Source organism: Oncorhynchus masou, chromosome 11 (assembly GCF_036934945.1).
Source record: "Oncorhynchus masou masou isolate Uvic2021 chromosome 11, UVic_Omas_1.1, whole genome shotgun sequence".
NCBI lineage: Eukaryota > Metazoa > Chordata > Actinopteri > Salmoniformes > Salmonidae > Oncorhynchus > Oncorhynchus masou.
The window spans coordinates 9,624,200-9,650,279 of NC_088222.1; the positions used below are offsets into that span (position 1 = coordinate 9,624,200).

General features: G+C 46.6%; 1 protein-coding gene across 1 annotated transcript in view; it reads left to right on the plus strand.

Annotated features, from left to right (window-relative positions):
* The window catches only part of LOC135548087 (probable E3 ubiquitin-protein ligase HERC1), a 114,003-nt gene that overhangs the window by 30,923 nt on the left and 57,000 nt on the right, over positions 1 to 26,080 (plus strand). The window contains 15 exon segments of the mRNA XM_064977339.1: positions 4,377 to 4,572; positions 4,698 to 4,995; positions 5,158 to 5,276; positions 5,490 to 5,746; positions 6,418 to 6,621; positions 9,592 to 9,712; positions 10,046 to 10,286; positions 10,576 to 10,742; positions 11,005 to 11,166; positions 11,338 to 11,435; positions 15,880 to 15,978; positions 16,621 to 16,788; positions 22,927 to 23,166; positions 23,356 to 23,439; positions 23,595 to 23,823. Coding sequence (XP_064833411.1) covers positions 4,377 to 4,572; positions 4,698 to 4,995; positions 5,158 to 5,276; positions 5,490 to 5,746; positions 6,418 to 6,621; positions 9,592 to 9,712; positions 10,046 to 10,286; positions 10,576 to 10,742; positions 11,005 to 11,166; positions 11,338 to 11,435; positions 15,880 to 15,978; positions 16,621 to 16,788; positions 22,927 to 23,166; positions 23,356 to 23,439; positions 23,595 to 23,823 — 2,683 coding nt within the window.

Sequence of the window (26,080 nt, forward strand, 5' to 3'; positions counted from 1 at the left end):
ACTGAGCTAAAGGGAGGAGCTGCCGCTTTCAAGGAGCGGGACTCTAACCCCGCCATGCCCTCTGACGAACCATCAAACAGGCAAAGTGTCAATACAGGACTAAGATTGAATCGTACTACGCCGGCTCTGATGCTCGTCGGATGTGGCAGGGCTGGCAAACCAGGGAGGTGGTCAGAGACCTGGCCATCTGGTGCCAGGACAACAACCTCTCCCTCAACGTGATCAAGAAAGATGAGATGATTGTGGACTACAGGAAAAAGAGGACCGAGCACGCCCCTATTCTCATCGACGGGGCTGTGGTGGAGCAGGTTGAGAGCTTCAAGTTCCTTGCGTCCACATCACCAACAAACTAACATGGTCCAAGCACACCAAGACAGTCGTGAAGAGGGTACGACAAAGCCTATTCCCCCTCAGGAGACTGAACATATTTGGCCTGGGTCCTCAGATCCTCAAAAGGATCTACAGCTGCACCGTCGAGAGCATCCTGACTGGTTGCATCACTGCCTGGTACGGCAACTTCTCGGGCCTCTGGCCGCAAGGCACTACAGAGGGTAGTGTGTTCGTCCCAGTACATCACTGGGACCAAGCTTCCTGCCATCCAGGACCTCTATACCAGGCGGTGTCAGAGGAATGCCCTAACAATTGTCAAAGACCCTAGCCACCCTAGTCATAGACTGTTCTAGCGGTACCGGAGTGCCAAATCTAGGTCCAAGAGGCTTCTAAAACAGCTTCTACCACCCAAACCATAAGACTTTTGATCATCTAATCAAATGGCTACCCAGACTATTCGCATTGCCCCCCGCCCCACCTCTTTTACACCGCTGCTACTCTCTGTTATCTATGCGTAGTCACTTTAATAACTCTACCTACATGAACATATTACCTCAACTAACCGGTGCCCCCACACATTGACACTGTACCGGTACCTCCTGTATATAGTCTCGCTATTGTTATTTTTGTTATTGTACTGCTGCACTTGAACTACTTGTTATTTTTATTTCTTATTCATATTTTTGTAACTGCATTATTGGTTAGGGGCTTGTAAGCAAGCATTTCACTATAAGGTGAAATGTGACTATTAACATTTGATTTACATTTACATTTAAGATTTGACTTAATGTCAAGACAGTTTTCTGAATGATATCTCCATTCAACCTGAAGAGCTAACCTGAAGAGCTGTCTCATACTGTCTCTCATGCTGTCTCTCATGTAACTGTCTCTCGTGTTACTGTCTCATGCTGTCTCTCGTGTTACTGTCTCATGCTGTCTCTCGTGTTACTGTCTCATGCTGTCTCTCGTGTTACTGTCTCATGCTGTCTCTCGTGTTACTGTCTCATGCTGTCTCTCGTGTTACTGTCTCATGCTGTCTCTCGTGTTACTGTCTCATGCTGTCTCTCGTGTTACTGTCTCATGCTGTCTCTCGTGTTACTGTCTCATGCTGTCTCTCGTGTTACTGTCTCATGCTGTCTCTCGTGTTACTGTCTCATGCTGTCTCTCGTGTTACTGTCTCATGCTGTCTCTCGTGTTACTGTCTCATGCTGTCTCATGTTACTGTCTCATGCTGTCTCTCGAGTTACTGTCTCATGCTGTCTCTCGTGTTACTGTCTCATGCTGTCTCTCGTGTTACTGTCTCATGCTGTCTCATGTTACTGTCTCATGCTGTCTCTCGAGTTACTGTCTCATGCTGTCTCTCGTGTCACTGTCTCATGCTGTCTCATGTTACTGTCTCATGCTGTCTCTCGTGTTACGGTCTCATGCTGTCTCTCATGTTACGGTCTCATGCTGTCTCTCATGTTACGGTCTCATGCTGTCTCTCATGTTACGGTCTCATGCTGTCTCTCGTGTTACTGTCTCATGCTGTCTCTCGTGTTACGGTCTCATGCTGTCTCTCGTGTTACGGTCTCATGCTGTCTCTCGTGTTACTGTCTCATGCTGTCTCTCGTGTTACTGTCTCATGCTGTCTCTCGTGTTACTGTCTCATGCTGTCTCTCGTGTTACTGTCTCATGCTGTCTCTCGTGTTACTGTCTCATGCTGTCTCTCGTGTTACTGTCTCATGCTGTCTCTCGTGTTACTGTCTCATGCTGTCTCTCGTGTTACTGTCTCATGCTGTCTCTCGTGTTACTGTCTCATGCTGTCTCTCGTGTTACTGTCTCATGCTGTCTCTCGTGTTACTGTCTCATGCTGTCTCTCGTGTTACTGTCTCATGCTGTCTCTCGTGTCGCTATCTCATGCTGTCTCATGTCACTGTCTCATGTTACTGTCTCATGCTGTCTCATGTCACTATCTCATGCTGTCTCATGTCGCTGTCTCATGTCACTGTCTCATGCTGTCTCATGTCACTGTCTCATGTTACTGTCTCATGCTGTCTCATGTCACTATCTCATGCTGTCTCTCATGTCGCTGTCTCATGTCACTGTCTCATGCTGTCTCATGTTACTGTCTCATGTTACTGTCTCATGCTGTCTCATGTCACTATCTCATGCTGTCTCTCATGTCGCTGTCTCATGTCACTGTCTCATGTTACTGTCTCATGTTACTGTCTCATGCTGTCTCATGTCACTCTCTCATGTCACTATCTCATGCTGTCTCTCATGTTACTGTCTCATGCTGTCTCATGTTACTGTCTCATGCTGTCTCTCATGTCGCTGTCTCTCATGTCGCTGTCTCATGCTGTCTCTCATGTCACTGTCTCTCATGTCACTGTCTCTCATGTCACTGTCTCTCATGTCACTGTCTCATGTCACTGTCTCATGCTGTCTCATGTCACTGTCTCATGCTGTCTCATGTCACTGTCTCATGCTGTCTCATGTCACTGTCTCATGCTGTCTCTCATGTCACTGTCTCTCATGCTGTCTCTCATGTCGCTGTCTCTCATGTCGCTGTCTCATGCTGTCTCATGTCGCTGTCTCATGCTGTCTCATGTCGCTGTCTCATGCTGTCTCATGTCACTGGCTCATGCTGTCTCATGTCACTGTCTCATGCTGTCTCTCATGTCACTGTCTCATGCTGTCTCATGTCACTGTCTCATGCTGTCTCTCATGTCGCTGTCTCTCATGTCACTGTCTCATGCTGTCTTATGCTGTCTCTCATGTCGCTGTCTCTCATGTCGCTGTTTCATGTCACTGTCTCATGCTGTCTCATGTCACTGTCTCATGTTACTGTCTCATGTTACTGTCTCATGCTGTCTCTCATGTTACTGTCTCATGCTGTCTCTCATGTCACTGTCTCATGCTGTCTCATGTCACTGTCTCATGCTGTCTCATGTCACTGTCTCATGCTGTCTCTCGTGTTACTGTCTCATGCTGTCTCTCGTGTTACTGTCTCATGCTGTCTCTCGTGTTACTGTCTCATGCTGTCTCTCATGTCGCTATCTCATGCTGTCTCATATCGCTATCTCATGCTGTCTCATGTTACTGTCTCATGTCACTGTCTCATGCTGTCTCTCATGTCACTGTCTCATGCTGTCTCTCGTGTTACTGTCTCATGCTGTCTCTCATGTTACTGTCTCATGCTGTCTCATGTCACTGGCTCATGCTGTCTCATGTCGCTGTCTCTCATGTCACTGTCTCATGCTGTCTCTCATGTCACTGTCTCGCATGTCACTGTCTCATGTCACTGTCTCATGCTGTCTCATGTCACTGTCTCATGCTGTCTCATGTCACTGTCTCATGCTGTCTCATGTCACTGTCTCATGCTGTCTCTCATGTCACTGTCTCTCATGTCGCTGTCTCTCATGTCGCTGTCTCATGCTGTCTCATGTCACTGTCTCATGCTGTCTCTCATGTCACTGTCTCATGCTGTCTCATGCTGTCTCTCATGTCGCTGTCTCTCATGTCGCTGTTTCATGTCACTGTCTCATGCTGTCTCATGTCACTGTCTCATGTTACTGTCTCATGCTGTCTCTCATGTTACTGTCTCATGCTGTCTCTCATGTCACTGTCTCATGCTGTCTCTCATGTCACTGTCTCATGCTGTCTCATGTCACTGTCTCATGCTGTCTCATGTCACTGTCTCATGCTGTCTCTCATGTCGCGCTGTCTCATGTCACTGTCTCATGCTGTCTCATGTCACTGGCTCATGCTGTCTCATATCACTGTCTCATGCTGTCTCATGTCGCTGTCTCTCATGTCACTGTCTCATGCTGTCTCATGTCACTGTCATGTCGCTGTCTCTCATGTCACTGTCTCATGCTGTCTCTCATGTCACTGTCTCATGCTGTCTCTCATGTCACTGTCTCATGCTGTCTCTCATGTCACTGTCTCATGCTGTCTCTCATGTCGCTGTCTCTCATGTCACTGTCTCATGCTGTCTCTCATGTCACTGTCTCATGCTGTTTCATGTCACTGTCTCATGCTGTCTCTTCTATTCCTTCCAGAGTCCCAGTGGGCAGGATCGGCAGGAACCGGGTCCCTCTGGTAGGGAGCAGCAGGTGGACCGGGGGAAAGATCAGGACCCTGAGCTGGGGGGTCACAGTGGAGGTCATGGGACTCACCAGGGAGGGCAGTTCCTCCCCACGACTGCAGAACACAACCAGGAGGAGGGGCCAGAGGAGGACACACCCAGCATCAGCAGTATGTACATGCCGGGTAAACTGGACCATGTCCTTGGTCTTTGTTTGTCGCATGATGATTTTGAAGTGTAGTACACACACACACTCTCTCCTACCTAAATCTCCCCGTCCCTGTTTGCCAAATAGAGGTTCTCCAGTGCTTCCTGGCGACGCGGGAGGCCATGCAGCTACAGCAGAACGAGACTGTCTACGAGTCTTCCGGGACCTCCACCCTCCCCAGCAGCACAGAGAGCCCCGGTACCCCAGAAAGAGAGCCCCCTAACACGCAGGGCTGGGAGTGGCGTAGGGGGTCTGAAGAGGGCATGTCATTCCCTGTAGCCTGCCACCTGGTTGTGTCCCGCTGTGTGTTTCTCCTCCTGGGGGTCCGGCCCGCGTGGCAGGAACAGAGTGAAGAGACAGGGCAGGCGGAGAGCACTGGAGCCAGGTGAGTGGGTCTGTGGATGGGGGGGAGGAGTCGGGTGTGTGTCGTGGGTGGGGTTGTGGGTTTGGGCATTGGTGTCAATGAGTGTGTGTGTATTTCAGTACATTAGCCCTAGTATTCATTGTTTTTTTCATCTACTATAAATTACTGGTCTGCTTTCTACAGGAAATCAACTTCATCTACAGATTCCCTACTCAGCCCAAAGGCCGAACAGAGCAGATTCACCTTGGGCAGTAGAAAACCATCTGCAGGCCAGTCGAGAAACTCCTTCAAGAATAGAATGGGTACTAAGTCACTCACCGAATATGATCTAACTATCAATCCAGGAAGTACAGTCACACACAATAGAAGATGGAATGAGAGGTCTAGGCCCAGTTTCTGTAAAGCACTTTGTGACAACTGAGGATGTAGAAAGGGCTTTATAACCACATTTGATTGATTGATTGATTGGATGAGAGGTCAACTATTATAACCCCTGACCTCTGACCCTCCCTCAGGTCTACCACTGTGTTCCCTGGGCATCATGAAGGATGCGTGGGAGCGGCTCCGCCAGTGCATCAGCCCCACCACCAGCTCCATGTGCCAGGGCGGGGCGGGCGGCTCGTCCAGCGTGCTCAGCCAGGTCTTTCACTTCCTGTGTGGGAGCCTGCTCCGTCCGACCCCAGCCTCCTCGTTACTGGAGAGAGAGGCAGGCAGCCAGGCAGACCCCAAGGCCATCACATTGGCCATGTACCAACAACAGCAGAGGGCAGAGGTAAGTATTTATAAAAATCGATACAGTTACACATCGCAATATTATTTTTGTGACAATATTATTATTGATATTTGTCTGCAAGTAAACAATTAGTAAAACATAATAAATAAAACTACCGTAGGCTGCGTTTGCTAGAGCTAGTCGGCTTTACCAACGCCACTATTTCTCATCCCATTGCTTGTTTTCCATCTTGTTTATAAATAGCGAGCTAATATGTTTTCAGCACTTTTAATTCCATGGCTGATCAAAACTCCATGCTGATCCAAACTCCATGCTCTATCTTGTTTCTCTGCAGCAGACTTAGTGAGCGATTTAAATTGTAATAAATACAAATTGCAGCATTGTACCGAAAAAAAAAACATAGAATTTTGAGAAATGCAATACATATCGGTACCTAAGTATTTTTGATATATCGTAAGGTCCCTGGCAATTCCCAGCCCTAGAAACTAAACACCTTATTTTAAGTGACTGCGCTAGTGGAGGGGCTATTCTCCCTGCTGCAGCATTGTAGAATCATTATCAAAGACTTGAATATAAGGATATTTATTTATTTATTTTAACAATTTATTGAGAGCACATTCTCTTTTTACAAAACAACCGTAGTCGTCCGTTCGTTCAACATGGAGGGTTACAATAATGTTAGTGAAACACTATGATTCTCTTGTGCTCAGGTCCGTCTAGAGGCGTTGTGCCAGATCTCTTCCTTCCTGTCTGAGATGGAGGAGAAGAGTAGTGGTTCAGGCTCCTCTCCTCCCTTGCGGTTCCCTGGCTTGTTACAATCTGTTCAACTGCAGTTCCTGTCTGGCTGCTTCGGACTGGGGACACCTATCACAGGCTGCCAGTCTGGAGACAACGACCAGATGTACCACTACACTGTGAGTCAGACTAGATGTACCACTACACTGTGAGTTAGACCAGATGTACCACTACACTGTGAGTTAGACCAGATGTACCACTACACTGTGAGTCAGACTAGATGTACCACTACACTGTGAGTTAGACCAGATGTACCACTACACTGTGAGTTAGACTAGATGTACCACTACACTGAATTAGACCAGATGTACCACTACACTGTGAGTCAGACTAGATGTACCACTACACTGAATTAGACCAGATGTACCACTACACTGTGAGTCAGACTAGATGTACCACTACGCTGAATTAGACCAGATGTACCACTACACTGTGAGTCAGACTAGATGTACCACTACACTGAGTTAGACCAGATGTACCACTACACTGTGAGTTAGACTAGATGTACCACTACACTGAATTAGACCAGATGTACCACTACACTGTGAGTCAGACTAGATGTACCACTACACTGAGTTAGACCAGATGTACCACTACACTGTGAGTCAGACTAGATGTACCACTACACTGTGAGTTAGACTAGATGTACCACTGCACTGTCAGTTAGACTAGATGTACCACTACACTGTGAGTTAGACTAGATGTACCACTACACTGTGAGTTAGACTAGATGTACCACTACACTGTGAGTTAGACTAGATGTACCACTACACTGTGAGTTAGACTAGATGTACCACTACACTGTGAGTTAGACCAGATGTACCACTACACTGTGAGTTAGACCAGATGTACCACTACACTGTGAGTTAGACTAGATGTACCACTACACTGTGAGTTAGACCAGATGTACCACTACACTGTGAGTTAGACCAGGTGTACCACTACACTGTGAGTTAGACTAGATGTACCACTACACTGAATTAGACCAGATGTACCACTACACTGTGAGTCAGACTAGATGTACCACTACACTGAGTTAGACCAGATGTACCACTACACTGTGAGTTAGACTAGATGTACCACTACACTGAATTAGACCAGATGTACCACTACACTGTGAGTCAGACTAGATGTACCACTGCACTGAATTAGACCAGATGTACCACTACACTGTGAGTCAGACTAGATGTACCACTACACTGAGTTAGACCAGATGTACCACTACACTGTGAGTCAGACTAGATGTACCACTACACTGTGAGTTAGACTAGATGTACCACTGCACTGTGAGTTAGACTAATGTACCACTACACTGTGAGTTAGACTAGATGTACCACTACACTGTGAGTTAGACTAGATGTACCACTACACTGTGAGTTAGACTAGATGTACCACTACACTGTGAGTTAGACTAGATGTACCACTACACTGTGAGTTAGACCAGATGTACCACTACACTGTGAGTTAGACCAGATGTACCACTACACTGTGAGTTAGACTAGATGTACCACTACACTGTGAGTTAGACTAGATGTACCACTACACTGTGAGTTAGACTATATGTACCACTACACTGTGAGTTAGACCAGATGTACCACTACGCTGTGAGTTAGACCAGATGTACCACTACACTGTGAGTTAGACCAGATGTACCACTACACTGTGAGTTAGACCAGGTGTACCACTACACTGTGAGTTAGACCAGGTGTACCACTACACTGTGAGTTAGAGCAGACGAACCACTGTGAGTTAGACTAGATGTACCACTACACTGTGAGTTAGACCAGATGTACCACTACACTGTGAGTTAGACTAGATGTACCACTACACTGTGAGTTAGACCAGATGTACCACTACACTGTGAGTTAGACCAGATGTACCACTACACTGTGAGTTAGACCAGATGTACCACTACACTGTGAGTTAGACCAGATGTACCACTACACTGTGAGTTAGACCAGATGTACCACTATACTGTGAGTTAGACCAGGTGAACCACTACACTGTGAATTAGACTAGATGTACCACTACACTGTGAGTTAGACCAGATGTACCACTACACTGTGAGTTAGACCAGATGTACCACTACACTGTGAGTTAGACCAGATGTACCACTACACTGTGAGTTTGACTAGATGTACCACTACACTGTAAATTCAGTTATGTATCATCACTGCACAGGGACACACACCATAGTAGTAGATAGTAATTACTTGAGCAAACAGAAAAAAGCTGGGTCAGCAGGTAGTCTAGTGGTTAGAGTTGGACCAGTAACTGAAAGGTTGCTGGATCGAATCCCAGAGCTGACAAGGTAAAAATCTGTTGTTCTGCCCCTGAACAGGCAGCTAACCCACTGTTCATAGGCCGTCATTGTAAATAAGAAGTTGTTATTTTTAATTTTATCTTTACTTAACTAGGCAAGTCAGTTAAGAACAAATTCTTATTTTCAATGACAGCCTAGGAACAGTGGGTTAACTGCCTGTTCAGGGGCAGAACGACAGATTTGTACCTTGTCAGCTCGGGGGTTTGAACTTGCAACCTTCCGGTTACTAGTCCAACGCTCTAACCACTAGGCTACCCTGCCGCCTCTACACTCTAACCACTAGACTACCTACCGCCCCTACACTCTAACCACTAGGCTACCCTGCCGCCTCTACACTCAAACCACTAGACTACCTACCGCCCCTACACTCTAACCACTAGGCTACCCTGCCGCCTCTACACTCAAACCACTAGACTACCTACCGCCCCTACACTCTAACCACTAGGCTACCCTGCCGCCTCTACACTCAAACCACTAGACTACCTACCGCCCCTACACTCTAACCACTAGGCTACCCTGCCGCCCTAACTGACTTGCCTCGTTAAATAAAGGTAAAATAAAATGCAATTTTAAAAAGTTTACTCTGGTAGTATGAACAATGCGTTAAGGAAGGTAGAAAAGTAGGCCTTTCCTGTGTGCTGACAAGGACGAGACTCACTGGCACGCGCTAAATACTGCTGAGATCTAGTTCTGCCGGGTGACAACCGTCATTTCAAGTCGATCGTGTCGTATTTTAATGTTACGCCGATTGTATTTCCGTCCCCAGTCTGGGACCCAGTCGGCGTCTATGTTCACCCAGAGAGAGCTGCAGTCTGCTGCCCACACCCTCTACCAGCAGGTGGTCCGAGTCCTGAGACAGAAGGTCCTCACGGAGAGGGAACAGACAGGTTGGGGTCCAAATATGTTATAGAACACTTTTACTTTAGACTGGTTCAAGATCTGTTTGTTTCCGTGTCGCCAACTCTTTTGGCCATTGGCAAGACGGCACAAACGGATCTGGCTACAGTAACATGACTCCAGGGTCTGCTTCCATACATACATAAATCATCCCTGACAGGGATTTCCCCTTGCCTGATCCCAGATATGTTTGTGATGTCTTACCATCTCGGTCATAGGAGTTGCCTCCACGGCATAAACAGGTCTGGGATCAGGCTCGCAGTGTGTCCACCCAGACTTGACTTGAACCCTTTTTTTTTGTGTATTCCGTCTCTCTTTCTCAGGCTCCTACCAGCCTCTGCTGTTGGCCACAGTGTTTGCCTTGAATTTCCACTACCAGCCAGTAGATCTGGTGGTGGTCTGTAAGTCTGGCATCCTGGAGATTCTGTCGTTGCTGACAGACAACACGTGTGTTCTGATGAACCAGCGCTGGCTAGTAGCCTCTGTGTCAGGAAGCATGCTGCTGAATGGAGCCGTAAAACTGGCCTGTGCCCGGCTACTGCAGATACTGGCCATCGCTGCTAGGTGAGTAGACTCGACAGGGATGAGGAAAGGAAATAGGACGCCAGGTGAGAATGCTGCCGAGTGGAGCTGTCGAGCTGGCCTGCTGGAGATGCTGGCCAACGCTGATCGTTATATAGCTGCCTTGCTTAGTGCACAACAGCAGGATATGACATCTAGGATACTTAGAATCCCACCAGATGTATTTATTTAACCTGCGACCTTCTAGTTGCAGACCTGGCTTCTCTAACCTCTAGACTACCTCCCGCCTCACTGATGTCCATCGTGTGTGTGTGTGTGTTCTGTCCCCCAGTTCGTGTGAGGACTCCCTGCCTCTGGACGTGTCTCAGGCCCTGCTGGATGTGATGCGTGAGCAGCTCCAGAGTCTGTTACACATGGTCCACCAGCAGGAGGCGCTAGAGAACACGGCAGCAGAGGAAGCCGACCAGGACACCCCCACCAAGAGGATCCGGATAGAGGGTGAGGCAACGTTGGAGGGGGAAATACTTACTTTTACTTAGGCTTTTAAATATCATGGACAACATAGGGGGAGATGACCTATTTGTCGCGTAGAGTAGACTGGTTATGACTTTAATGTGTGTTTGTTCTGAGTTAAAAAAAAATAAAAAAAATAATTCACAGTTCCTTATGAATGCCATTGTTGTGGACCAGTATGAGATGTTAGCCGGAGTGGACATAATGTCAGGTGGGATGAACCTTCACAGTTTACATTTCTCTGTAGGGATGGAGATGGTGCGGAGCAGTAGGGTCATTGAGTCTCAGCTCGCTGACTTCTTGGTATTCCTGAGGCGTATCCTGTCGCTAAGGGTGACCAAGAGAGTCTCTGCCTTCATCAAGTGGATCGATCCACTCATGACCATCATCTCACACAAGTGCTCTTCTGGTAAGGGCTGAACGCAGTCAACTCCGTTCTGTTTCTCTTTACACTGCGGAAAATTGTAATTCAGAAGATTGCGGGGATGTGTCATGTCTCTGCACTTGTATCACCTTTTAAAATGTTTATCAAATATAACTTGATCAGCTGCTTGAAATGGAGATGTGACGTTTCTATTAGGTTCTCCACGATTCCGGAACTTGAGAACCAAACTGTTAGCCTTCCACATTCTGGAAGGTCTGTTACCGGCCTGTTCTGATACAGCACAGATTGAACAGGTGAGACCACATAGTATTCTACTGTCTCTGTCTGAGACCACAGAGTATTCTACTATCTCTGTCTGTCTGAGACCACAGAGTATTCTACTGTCTCTGTCTGATAAAGACCACAGAGTATTCTATTGTCTCTGTCTGTCTGAGACCACATAGTATTCTACTGTCTCTGTCTGTCTGAGACCACATAGTATTCTACTGTCTCTGTCTGAGACCACAGAGTATTCTACTGTCTCTGTCTGTCTGAGACCACATAGTATTCTACTGTCTCTGTCTGAGACCACAGAGTAGTCTACTGTCTCTGTCTGTCTGAGACCACATAGTATTCTACTGTCTCTGTCTGTCTGAGACCACATAGTATTCTACTGTCTCTGTCTGAGACCACAGAGTATTCTACTGTCTCTGTCTGAGACCACAGAGTATTCTACTGTCTCTGTCTGAGACCACATAGTATTCTACTGTCTCTGTCTGAGACCACAGAGTATTCTACTGTCTCTGTCTGTCTGAGACCACAGAGTATTCTACTGTCTCTGTCTGAGACCACAGAGTATTCTACTGTCTCTGTCTGTCTGAGACCACAGAGTATTCTACTGTCTCTGTCTGTCTGAGACCACATAGTATTCTACTGTCTCTGTCTGAGACCACAGAGTATTCTACTGTCTCTGTCTGTCTGATAAAGACCACAGAGTATTCTATTGTCTCTGTCTGTCTGAGACTACAGAGTATTCTACTGTCTCTGTCTGTCTGAGACCACATAGTATTCTACTGTCTCTGTCTGTCTGAGACCACAGAGTATTCTACTGTCTCTGTCTGAGACCACAGAGTATTCTACTGTCTCTGTCTGAGACCACATAGTATTCTACTGTCTCTGTCTGAGACCACATAGTATTCTACTGTCTCTGTCTGAGACCACAGAGTATTCTACTGTCTCTGTCTGAGACCACATAGTATTCTACTGTCTCTGTCTGAGACCACAGAGTATTCTACTGTCTCTGTCTGTCTGAGACCACAGAGTAGTCTGCTGTCTCTGTCTGTCTGAGACCACAGAGTAGTCTGCTGTCTCTGTCTGTCTGAGACCACAGAGTATTCTATTGTCTCTGTCTGATAAAGACCACAGAGTATTCTATTGTCTCTGTCTGATAAAGACCACAGAGTATTCTATTGTCTCTGTCTGTCTGAGACCACAGAGTATTCTACTGTCTCTGTCTGTCTGAGACCACAGAGTATTCTACTGTCTCTGTCTGTCTGAGACCACAGAGTATTCTACTGTCTCTGTCTGTCTGAGACCACAGAGTATTCTACTGTCTCTGTCTGTCTGAGACCACAGAGTATTCTACTGTCTCTGTCTGTCTGAGACCACAGAGTATTCTACTGTCTCTGTCTGTCTGAGACCACATAGTATTCTACTGTCTCTGTCTGTCTGAGACCACAGAGTATTCTACTGTCTCTGTCTGTCTGAGACCACAGAGTATTCTACTGTCTCTGTCTGTCTGAGACCACAGAGTATTCTACTGTCTCTGTCTGAGACCACAGAGTATTCTATTGTCTCTGTCTGTCTGAGACCACAGAGTATTCTATTGTCTCTGTCTGTCTGAGACCACAGAGTAGTCTGCTGTCTCTGTCTGTCTGAGACCACAGAGTATTCTACTGTCTCTGTCTGTCTGATAAAGACCACAGAGTATTCTACTGTCTCTGTCTGAGACCACATAGTATTCTACTGTCTCTGTCTGAGACCACATAGTATTCTACTGTCTCTGTCTGTCTGAGACCACATAGTATTCTACTGTCTCTGTCTGAGACCACATAGTATTCTACTGTCTCTGTCTGAGACCACAGAGTATTCTACTGTCTCTGTCTGTCTGAGACCACAGAGTAGTCTGCTGTCTCTGTCTGTCTGAGACCACAGAGTAGTCTGCTGTCTCTGTCTGTCTGAGACCACAGAGTATTCTATTGTCTCTGTCTGATAAAGACCACAGAGTATTCTATTGTCTCTGTCTGATAAAGACCACAGAGTATTCTATTGTCTCTGTCTGTCTGAGACCACAGAGTATTCTACTGTCTCTGTCTGATAAAGACCACAGAGTATTCTATTGTCTCTGTCTGTCTGAGACCACAGAGTATTCTACTGTCTCTGTCTGTCTGAGACCACAGAGTATTCTATTGTCTCTGTCTGATAAAGACCACAGAGTATTCTATTGTCTCTGTCTGATAAAGACCACAGAGTATTCTATTGTCTCTGTCTGTCTGAGACCACAGAGTATTCTACTGTCTCTGTCTGTCTGAGACCACAGAGTATTCTACTGTCTCTGTCTGTCTGAGACCACAGAGTATTCTACTGTCTCTGTCTGTCTGAGACCACAGAGTATTCTACTGTCTCTGTCTGTCTGAGACCACAGAGTATTCTACTGTCTCTGTCTGAGACCACAGAGTATTCTACTGTCTCTGTCTGTCTGAGACCACATAGTATTCTACTGTCTCTGTCTGTCTGAGACCACAGAGTATTCTACTGTCTCTGTCTGAGACCACAGAGTATTCTACTGTCTCTGTCTGTCTGAGACCACAGAGTATTCTACTGTCTCTGTCTGTCTGAGACCACAGAGTATTCTACTGTCTCTGTCTGAGACCACAGAGTATTCTATTGTCTCTGTCTGTCTGAGACCACAGAGTATTCTATTGTCTCTGTCTGTCTGAGACCACAGAGTAGTCTGCTGTCTCTGTCTGTCTGAGACCACAGAGTATTCTACTGTCTCTGTCTGTCTGATAAAGACCACAGAGTATTCTACTGTCTCTGTCTGAGACCACATAGTATTCTACTGTCTCTGTCTGAGACCACATAGTATTCTACTGTCTCTGTCTGTCTGAGACCACATAGTATTCTACTGTCTCTGTCTGAGACCACATAGTATTCTACTGTCTCTGTCTGAGACCACAGAGTATTCTACTGTCTCTGTCTGTCTGAGACCACAGAGTAGTCTGCTGTCTCTGTCTGTCTGAGACCACAGAGTAGTCTGCTGTCTCTGTCTGTCTGAGACCACAGAGTATTCTATTGTCTCTGTCTGATAAAGACCACAGAGTATTCTATTGTCTCTGTCTGATAAAGACCACAGAGTATTCTATTGTCTCTGTCTGTCTGAGACCACAGAGTATTCTACTGTCTCTGTCTGATAAAGACCACAGAGTATTCTATTGTCTCTGTCTGTCTGAGACCACAGAGTATTCTACTGTCTCTGTCTGTCTGAGACCACAGAGTATTCTACTGTCTCTGTCTGTCTGAGACCACAGAGTATTCTACTGTCTCTGTCTGAGACCACAGAGTATTCTACTGTCTCTGTCTGTCTGAGACCACATAGTATTCTACTGTCTCTGTCTGTCTGAGACCACAGAGTATTCTACTGTCTCTGTCTGAGACCACAGAGTATTCTACTGTCTCTGTCTGTCTGATAAAGACCACAGAGTATTCTATTGTCTCTGTCTGTCTGAGACCACAGAGTAGTCTGCGGTCTCTGTCTGTCTGAGACCACAGAGTATTCTACTGTCTCTGTCTGTCTGATAAAGACCACAGAGTATTCTATTGTCTCTGTCTGTCTGAGACCACAGAGTATTCTGCTGTCTCTGTCTGTCTGAGACCACAGAGTATTCTACTGTCTCTGTCTGTCTGAGACCACAGAGTATTCTACTGTCTCTGTCTGAGACCACAGAGTATTCTACTGTCTCTGTCTGAGACCACATAGTATTCTACTGTCTCTGTCTGTCTGAGACCACAGAGTAGTCTGCTGTCTCTGTCTGTCTGAGACCACAGAGTAGTCTGCTGTCTCTGTCTGTCTGAGACCACAGAGTATTCTATTGTCTCTGTCTGTCTGAGACCACAGAGTAGTCTATTGTCTCTGTCTGTCTGAGACCACAGAGTAGTCTATTGTCTCTGTCTGTCTGAGACCACATAATATTCTACTGTCTCTGTCTGAGACCACAGAGTATTCTACTGTCTCTGTCTGTCTGAGACCACAGAGTATTCTACTGTCTCTGTCTGTCTGAGACCACAGAGTATTCTATTGTCTCTGTCTGTCTGAGACCACAGAGTATTCTATTGTCTCTGTCTGTCTGATAAAGACCACAGAGTATTCTACTGTCTCTGTCTGTCTGAGACCACAGAGTAGTCTGCTGTCTCTGTCTGTCTGAGACCACAGAGTAGTCTGCTGTCTCTGTCTGTCTGAGACCACAGAGTATTCTATTGTCTCTGTCTGTCTGAGACCACAGAGTAGTCTATTGTCTCTGTCTGTCTGAGACCACAGAGTAGTCTATTGTCTCTGTCTGTCTGAGACCACAGAGTAGTCTGCTGTCTGTCTGATGAAGACCACAGAGTATTCTACTGTCTGTCTGTACCTACCAGTTATAAAGCATGGAACTTACTTGTTTTCTCCTCTTCCACTTTTCCCCTCCCTCCCCTTTTCAGATAGTTGATCAGCTGTTTGGGCTTCTCTCAGTGTGTATGTGGGAGGAGCCTTTAGCTGTGAAGAAGAACCAAGAGAAAACAGCAGAGAGCTCCAACAGGGTATTCACAGTTACAATATCATGGACATTTAAATTAAATTGGTGTGGTGTTTGTTGAGTTTGAGTAATGTGGTCCTGTGTATCTCAGTTGGTAGCTTGATCGTCGTGGGTCAGGAACGTCCCTGTAAGGTCGTGGGTCAGGAACGTCCCTGTAAGGTCGTGGGTCAGGAATGTCCCTGTAAGGTCGTGGGTCTTGGAACGTCCCTGTAAGGTCGTGGGTCAGGAACGTCCCTGTAAGGTCGTGGGTCAGGAACGTCCCTGTAAGGTCGTGGGTCAGGAACGTCCCTGTAAGGTCGTGGGTCAGGAACGTCCCTGTAAGGCCGTGGGTCAGGAACGTCCCTGTAAGGCCGTGGGTCAGGAACGTCCCTGTAAGGTCGTGGGTCAGGAACGTCCCTGTAAGGTCGTGGGTCAGGAACGTCCCTGTAAGGTCGTGGGTCAGGAACGTCCCTGTAAGGCCTTGGGTCAGGAACGTCCCTGTAAGGTCGTGGGTCAGGAACGTCCCTGTAAGGTCGTGGGTCAGGAACGTCCCTGTAAGGCCATGGGTCAGGAACGTCCCTGTAAGGTCGTGGGTTAGGAACCTACTCTAAGTTACTTAGGATAAAAGCGTATGCTAAATGTTATACATGTTCATGCTGTGTTCCAGGACCCAGGAAGTGAGGATGAGTCTATTCCTATTGGAGACTTCTCCTTTGACCCCTACAAGCTAATCTGCTGCTCGTTGGAGAGTGGCAACGTCCTGTCTCATGGATCAGGAGGGAAGGGGTACGGCCTCGCCACTACAGCCATCAACTCCGGCTGCTTTATATGGAAGGTAAGGGGGAGGTATTAAAGTACTTTATTTAATGAGGAAAATGTACAGGATAATATAAGATGGATCAGAAGGGAAGGTGTACGGCCTCGTCGCTACCGCCTTGCCACATCACCTCAGGCTGCTTTTTATGGACTGTAGACTGTCTGTACTAGTTAATCAGTGTGTTTGAGGGGATCCATTTGAGCAAGGTGAGGCACAGTATCTCTAATCTTGATCGTACTGAGTAGTAGTAGTATTTTAGGATTCAAGGTGAGGCACAGAATCGCTAATCAAATTTGATTTGTCAGATGCACAGAATACAACATGTGTAAACCTTACTGTGAAATGCTTACTTACAAGCTCTTAACCAACAAATCAAATCAAATTTATTTATATAGCCCTTTGTACATCAGCTGATATCTCAAAGTGCTGTACAGAAACCCAGCCTAAAACCCCACAAACAGCAAGCAATGCAGGTGTAGAAGCACAGTGGTTAGGAAAAACTCCCTAGAAAGGCCAAAACCTAGGAAGAAACCTAGAGAGGAACCAGGCTATGTGGGGTGGCCAGTCCTCTTCTGGCTGTGCCGGGTAGAGATTATAACAGAACATGGCCAAGATGTTCAAATGTTCATAAATGACCAGCTTGGTCGAATAATAATAAAGCAGAACAGTTGAAACTGGAGCAGCAGCACGGCCAGGTGGACTGGGGACAGCAAGGAGTCATCATGTCAGGTAGTCCTGGGGCATGGTCCTAGGGCTCAGGTCCTCCGAGAGAGAGAAAGAAAGAGAATTAGAGAGAGCATATGTGGGGTGGCCAGTCCTCTTCCGGCTGTGCCGGGTGGAGATTATAACAGAATATGGCCAAGATGTTCAAATGTTCATAAATGACCAGCATGGTCGAATAATAATAAGGCAGAACAGTTGAAACTGGAGCAGCAGCACGGCCAGGTGGACTGGGGACAGCAAGGAGTCATCATGTCAGGTAGTCCTGGGGCATGGTCCTAGGGCTCAGGTCCTCTGAGAGAGAGAAGGAGAGAATTAGAGAACGCACACTTAGATTCACACAGGACACCGAATTGGACAGGAGAAGTACTCCAGATATAACAAACTGACCCCAGCCCCCCGACACATAAACTACTGCAGCATAAATACTGGAGGCTGAGACAGGAGGGGTCAGGAGACACTGTGGCCCCATCCGAGGACACCCCCGGACAGGGCCAAACAGGAAGGATATAACCCCACCCACTTTGCCAAAGCACAGCCCCCACACCACTAGAGGGATATCTTCAACCACCAACTTACCACCCTGAGACAGCTGAGTATAGCCCGCAAAGATCTCCGCCATGGCACAACCCAAGGGGGGGGCAACCCAGACAGGATGACCACATCAGTGAATCAACTCACTCAGGTGACGCACCCCTTCCAGGGACGGCATGAGTGAGCCCCAGTAAGCCAGTGACTCAGCCCCTGTAATAGGGTTAGAGGCAGAGAATCCCAGTGGAAGGAGGGGAACCGGCCAGGCAGAGACAGCAGGGGTGGTTCGTTGCTCCAGAGCCTTTCCGTTCACCTTCCCTCTCCTGGGCCAGACTACACTCAATCATATGACCCACTGAAGAGATGAGTCTTTAGTAAAGACTTAAAGGTTGAGACCGAGTTTGCGTCTCTGACATGGGTAGGCAGACCGTTCCATAAAAATGGAGCTCTATAGGAGAAAGCCCTGCCTCCAGCTGTTTGCTTAGAAATTCTAGGGACAATTAGGAGGCCTGCGTCTTGTGACCGTAGCATACGTGTAGGTATGTACGGCAGGACCAAATCAGAGAGATAGGTAGGAGCAAGCCCATGTAATGCTTTGTAGGTTAGCAGTAAAACCTTGAAATCAGCCCTTGCTTTGACAGGAAGCCAGATATAGTACCACTGGAGTAATATGATCACATTTTTTGGTTCTAGTCAGGATTCTAGCAGCCGTATTTAGCACTAACTGAAGTTTATTTAGTGCTTTATCCGGGTAGCCGGAAAGTAGAGCATTGCAGTAGTGTAACCTAGAAGTGACAAAAGCATGGATTAATTTTTCTGCATCATTTTTGGACAAAGTTTCTGATTTTTGCAATGTTACGTAGATGGAAAAAAGCTGTCCTTGAAATGGTCTTGATATGTTCTTCAAAAGAGAGATCAGGGTCCAGAGTAATGCCGAGGTCCTTCAGTTTTATTTGAGACGACTGTACAACCATTAAGATTAATTGTCAGATTCAACAGAAGATCTCTTTGTTTCTTGGGACCAAGAACAAGCATCTCTGTTTTGTCTGAGTTTAAAAGTAGAAAGTTTGCAGCCATCCACTTCCTTATGTCTGAAACACATGCTTCTAGCAAGGGCAATTTTGGTACTTCACCATGTTTCATTGAAATGTACAGCTGTGTGTCATCCGCATAGCAGTGAAAGTTAACATTATGTTTTCGAATAACATCCCCAAGAGGTAAAATATATAGTGAAAACAATAGTGGTCCTAAAACGGAACCTTGAGGAACACCGAAATTTACAGTTGATTTGTCAGAGGACAAACCATTCACAGAGACAAACTGATATCTTTCCGACAGATAAGAGCTAAACCAGGCCAGAACTTGTCCGTGTAGACCAATTTGGGTTTCCAATCTCTCCAAAAGAATGTGGTGATCGATGGTATCAAAAGCAGCACTAAGGTCTAGGAGCACGAGGACAGATGCAGAGCCTCGGTCCGATGCCATTAAAATGTCATTTACCACCTTCACAAGTGCCGTCTCAGTGCTATGATGGGGTCTAAAACCAGACTGAAGCATTTCGTATACATTGTTTGTCTTCAGGAAGGCAGTGAGTTGCTGCACAACAGCCTTTTCTAAAATTTTTGAGAGGAATGGAAGATTCGATATAGGCCGATAGTTTTTTATATTTTCTGGGTCAAGGTTTGGCTTTTTCAAGAGAGGCTTTATTACTGCCACTTTTAGTGAGTTTGGTACACATCCGGTGGATAGAGAGCCGTTTATTATGTTCAACATAGGAGGGCCAAGCACAGGAAGCAGCTCTTTCAGTAGTTTAGTTGGAATAGGGTCCAGTATGCAGCTTGAAGGTTTAGAGGCCATGATTATTTTCATCATTGTGTCAAGAGATATAGTACTAAAACACGTGAGCGTCTCTCTTGATCCTAGGTCCAGGCAGAGTTGTGCAGACTCAGGACAACTGAGCTTTGAAGGAATACGCAGATTTAAAGAGGAGTCTGTAATTTGCTTTCTAATAATCATAATTTTTCCTCAAAGAAGTTCATGAATTTATCACTGCTAAAGTGAAAGTCATCCTCTCTTGGGGAATGCTGCTTTTTAGTTAGCTTTGCGACAGTATCAAAAAGGAATTTCGGATTGTTCTTATTTTCCTCAATTAAGTTAGAAAAATAGGATGATCGAGCAGCAGTAAGGGCTCTTCGGTACTGTCTTTCCAAGCTAGACGGAAGACTTCCAGTTTGGTGTGGCGCCATTTCCGTTCCAATTTTCTGGAAGCTTGCTTCAGAGCTCGGGTATTTTCTGTGTACCAGGGAGCTAGTTTCTTATGAGAAATGTTTTTAGTTTTTAGGGGTGCAACTGCATCTAGGGTATTGCGCAAGGTTAAATTGAGTTCCTCAGTTAGGTGGTTAACAGATTTTTGACCTCTGGCGTCATTGGGTAGACAGAGGGAATCTGGAAGGACATCAAGGAATCTTTGTGTTGTCTGTGAATTTATAGCACAACTTTTGATGTTCCTTGGTTGGGGTCTGAGCAGATTATTTGTTGCAATTGCAAACGTAATAAAATGGTGGTCCGATAGTCCAGGATTATGAGGAAAAACATTAAGATCCACAACACTTATTCCATGGGGCAAAACTAGGTCCAGCGTATGACTGTGACAGTGAGTGGGTCCAGAGACATGTTGGACAAAACCCACTGAGTCGATGATGGCTCCGAAAGCCTTTGAGTGGGTCTGTGGACTTTTCCATGTGAATATTAAAGTCACCAAAGATTAGAATATTATCTGCTATGACTACAAGGTCCGATAGGAATTCAGGGAACTCAGTGAGGAACGCTGTATTTGGCCCAGGAGGCCTGTAAACAGTAGCTATAACAAGTGATTGAGTAGGCTGCATAGATTTCATGACTAGAAGCTCAAAAGACGAAAACGTCTTTTTTTTTTTGTAAATTGAAATTTGCTATCGTAAATGTTAGCAACACCCCCGCCTTTGCGGGATGCACGGGGGATATGGTCACTAGTGTAGCCAGGAGGTGAGGCCTCATTTAACACAGTAAATTCATCAGGCTTAAGCCATGTTTCAGTCAGGCCAATCACATCAAGATTATGATCAGTGATTAGTTCATTGACTATAATTGCCTTTGAAGTAAGGGATCTAACATTAAGAAGCCCTATTTTGAGATGTGAGGTATCATGATCTCTTTCAATAATGACAGGAATGGAGGTGGTCTTTATCCTAGTGAGATTGCTAAGGCGAACACCGCCATGTTTAGTTTTGCCCAACCTAGGTCGAGGCACAGACACGGTCTCAATGGTGATAGCTGAGCTGACTACACTGACTGTGCTAGTGGCAGACTCCATTAAGCTGGCAGGCTGGCTAACAGCCTGCTGCCTGGCCTGCACCCTATTTCATTGTGGAGCTAGAGAAGTTAGAGCCCTGTCTATGTTGGTAGATAAGATGAGAGCACCCCTCCAGCTTGGATGGAGTCCGTCACTCCTCAGCAGGCCAGGCTTGGTCCTGTTTGTGGGTGAGTCCCAGAAAGAGGGCCAATTATCTACAAATTCTAACTTTTGGGAGGGGCAGAAAACAGTTTTCAACCAGCGATTGAGTTGTGAGACTCTGCTATAGAGCTCATCACTCCCCCTAACTGGGAGGGGGCCAGAGACAATTACTCGATGCCGACACATCTTTCTAGCTGATTTACACACTGAAGCTATGTTGCGCTTGGTGATCTCTGACTGTTTCATCCTAACATCGTTGGTGCCGACGTGGATAACAATATCTCTATACTGTCTACACTCGCCAGTTTTAGCTTTAGCCAGCACCATCTTCAGATTAGCCTTAACATCGGTAGCCCTGCCCCCCCGGTAAACAGTGTATGATCGCTGGATGATTCGTTTTAAGTCTAATACTGCGGGTAATGGAGTCGCCAATGACTAGAGTTTTCAATTTGTCAGAGCTAATGGTGGGAAGCTTCGGCGTCTCAGGCCCCGTAACGGGAGGAGTAGAGACCAGAGAAGACTCGGCCTCTGACTCCGACTCGCTGCTTAATGGGGAAAACCGGTTGAAAGTTTCTGTCGGCTGAATGAGCGACACCGGTTGAGCATTCCTACAGCATTTCCTTCCAGAAACCGTGAGAAAGTTGTCCGGCTGCGGGGACTGTGCCAGGGGATTTATACTACTATCTGTAATTACTGGTGGCGCAGACGCTGTTTCATCCTTTCCTACACTGAAATGACCCTCTGCCTAACAATTGCGTCTGAAGCTGGGCTTGTAGCACAGCTATCCTCGCCGTAAGGCGAGTACAGCGACTGCAATTAGAAGGCATCATGTTAATGTTACTACTGAGCTTCGGCTGTTGGAGGTCCTGACGAATCGTGTCCAGATAAAGCGTCCGGAGTGAAAAAGTTGGGGGGGTGAAAAAAAAAAAAAAGAAGAATTTTTTTTTTATTTATATATATATATATATATATATATATATATATATATATATAAACAGTAATTAAAAAGTAAAAACCGTAAAGTTGTCAGGTAGCAAAATAGGTTGGCAACAAAACGCACAGCACAGCAACTCGAAAACAGGTCTGCAAGTTGTGACCGGAAATGACGTCAAGAAACAATGCTTTAAGAAAAAATAAATAATAATAATTAAAGAGCAGCAGAAAAATAACAATAGCAAGGCTATATACAGGGGGTACTGGTACGGAGTCAATGTGCGGGGCCACAGGTTAGTCTAGGTAACCTTGATCGTACTGAGTACAAGTATTTAGGATTCAATATGATTTGTAGATAAGTGATTCTGTACAGTTTGACTACAATGTCAATGATTAAAACACACGTTAAGTTGCCTAAATCATGAAATCGGGCAACATTGTATCCTCCTAATTCCACTTCTTCATCACCCCTTCTCCAGTTCAACATCACCAAGGAGAACAAAGGGAACGAGGGCACTTGTATCGGGGTGTCTCGCTGGCCCATCCGGGACTACAACCACCGCACCACCACAGACATGTGGCTGTACCGGGCCTACAGCGGTAGTCTGTACCACGGAGGGGAGCTGGGCCGGGCCCTGCCATCTTTCACTCAGGGAGACACCATCACCTGCATCCTGGACATGGAGGCTAGAACCATCTCTTTTGCCAAGAACAACAAGGTCTGTGTATTTTACAGCCTGGGGAGGAAGGGAATGAAATTCAACCCAATTAAATTCAGTTTAAAAGGCAATTATTACGATACAATAAAATACTTTTATTGTCGAGTTCCATGACATTTGTTGCTGGCAGGCATAGGATATTCGTCTGAATATGATTAGGACATGCCTAATATTGTGTCTTGTTGACAGGAGCCTAAGCTTGCTTTTGAAGGTGTGGAGGCCACGGAGTTGTACCCTTGTGTGTTATTCTACAGCAGCAACCCTGGAGAGAAGGTGTGTGTGTGTGTGTGTGTGTGTGTGTGTGGTTTTAATTGGCTCTTTTAATACAAGGTAGATGTCTGTAACATTTTGAAGTTACAAGCATAATGCTATCAGTCTGCTTTCAATGGACTAAAGTAGGACTCACCACTACCCTGCTCTACCCCTAGGTGGCGCTGTGTGACCTCCAGATGAGAGGCATGCCCAGTGACCTGCTGCCTGGTGAACCACTGTGTTCCCCCCGCACTACAGTACTGCTGGAGGCCACGGTGCAGCTCCTCCGCAGGCTGCACCAGTGTGACGGCTACTGGACACAACACATCAACCAGCACATGCAGAGCCGGCTGGAGCTCATAGGACCGCTCATGAAGGAGGGAGGCCTGGGGACTGTCAAACATGGTCAGCCACTGGGCGCACACACTATAGCAGTATGATACATTTGGCTTTTTAGTCATTTAGCAGACGCTCTTATCCAGAGTGACTTAGTTAGTACATTCATCTTAAAATAGCGAGGTGGGACAACTACATATCACAGGCATAGAAAGTACATTTTTCATCAATAACCAGAATTTGATAGATACGTTGTTTTTGTTTTTTTTGAGGGAGGGTGTCACGATGAGGAGGATTATTTAAGATACTGTTTGAAGAGGTAGGGTTTGATGTTTTTGGGGAGATGGGCAGAGACTGTGCTGTCCTAGCTTCAGGGGGAAGCTGGTTCCAACATTGGGCTGCCGGGACAGAGAAGAGCTTGGACTGGGCTGGAGGGTCAAGAGACCTCAGGTGGCAGAACGGAACCCTCAGGTTGAGGTGTAGGGGTTGAGCTTAGTCTGAAGGTAGGGAGGGGCAGTTCCTCTCGTTCTGTCGGTGAGCACCACGGTCTTGGTTGTGTGGCGTGTGCGCAGGAACAAGGTTACAGAACCTGGGAAGGTTGAAAACCCAAGAGCGCTGCAGCGTTCTGGATCAGTTTCGGGGTTTGATGGCGCAAGCTGGGAGCCCAGCCAACAGCGAGTTTCAGTAGTCCAGACGGGAGAAGACAAATGCCTGGATTAGGAACCTGTGCCACTTCCTGTGAGAGGTAGGGTCGTACTCTACGGATGTTCCTCTTCTTGTGTGAGGTAGGGTCGTACTATACTGATGTTGTACAGTATGAACCTGCCGGAGCGAGTCACTGCTTTGATGTTTGCAGAGAACGACAGGGTGTTGTCCAGGGTTACGTCAAAGTTCTTTGCACTCTGAAGAGGGACTAGAACCGAGCCCTGGGGGACACCAGTAGTGAGTATGTGGGGCAGACACAGATCCTCTCCATGTCACCTGGTAGGAGAGACCTGCTAGGTTGGATGCAATACAGGAGTGTGCAGAGCCTGAGATGCCCAGCCCTAAGAGGGTGGAGAGGACGATCTGATGGTTCAGGGTGTTGAAGGCAAGGTATAGATGTAGGAGGATGAGAGGAGAGCGAGTCAGCTTTGGCAGTGTGGAGAGCCTCTGTGACGAGCAGTCTCAGTGACCCGTCTTGAAGCCTGGTTGGTTAGGGTCAAGAAGATCATTCTGAGATGAAAGTTGTTCAGAGACAGCACCCTCAAGTGTTTTGGAAAGAAAAGGATACAGGTCTATAGTTGACGTCAGAGTGTTGGTTTCTTGAGGGGACGCAGTGCCAGTGGTGAGGGATGAGTTGATGAGGGAATTCAGGAATGGGAGAAGGTCTCCAGAGATAGTCTGGAGAAGGGAGGATGGCAGGTTGTCTGGAGGCCAGACCTCACTAGTCGAGAGAGAGGTGAGAAAGACGTCAAGGCTTAGGGTAGTTCTGTGTGAGTTGAGACCAGTGGACTGAGTAGCGGATGTCTGGAGGGGGTGGAAGATTTTTAACCCTCCTAGGGTTAGAGGCAGAAGCTTGACATGTAGTGATAGAAAGTGGCTTTAGCAGCAGATCCAGAGGAAGAGAAGGGACTGAAAGGATTATAGGTCTTCTGGAAGTTTAGTTTTCCTCCATTTCTACTTCCCTCCGTTTTTGCTCAGCTACCCGCAGCCCTGTTCTGTAAGCTCGCAATCAGTCACTCAGCCATGGAGCAGGAGGGGAGGCCCGAGCCAACCTGGAGAAAAGGGGACAGTGCAAATCATGGGATGAGGAGAAGTGTCGAAGAGGCAGAATCAGGAGACAGGAGGGAGAAGGATTTAGCAGAAGGGAGAGATGATAGAAGAGGAAAGAGTAGTGGGAGAGAGAGAATATTGCGTCCGCACACGACCATCTGGGTAGTGGCTGAGTGGTCAGGATTGGAGGAAAGGGAGACAGAAAAGGAAATCAAAGTAGTGATCAGAGACCTGGAGAGGCGTTGCAGTGAGATTAGTAGGCGAGCAGCCTCTAGTAAAGATTGTCAAGCGTATTGCCTGCTTTTTGAGTTGGAGGGGATTGGGAAAGGGTGAGGGCAAGAAGGGGAAATAAATTAATCGAAGGCAGATGTCGGGAGGTTGAAGTCGCCAAGTACGAAGAGCGGTGAACCATCTTTAGGAAATTAGCTTATCAAGGTGTCAACTCTCCCAGGATACCTGGTGGTCGATAGATGACAATGTTAAGTTTGAGTGGACAAGTGACAGTGTGGAATTCAAATGAGGAGATGGACAGGTGAGGGAGAAAAATCTCCACTGAGGAGAAATGAGTCAG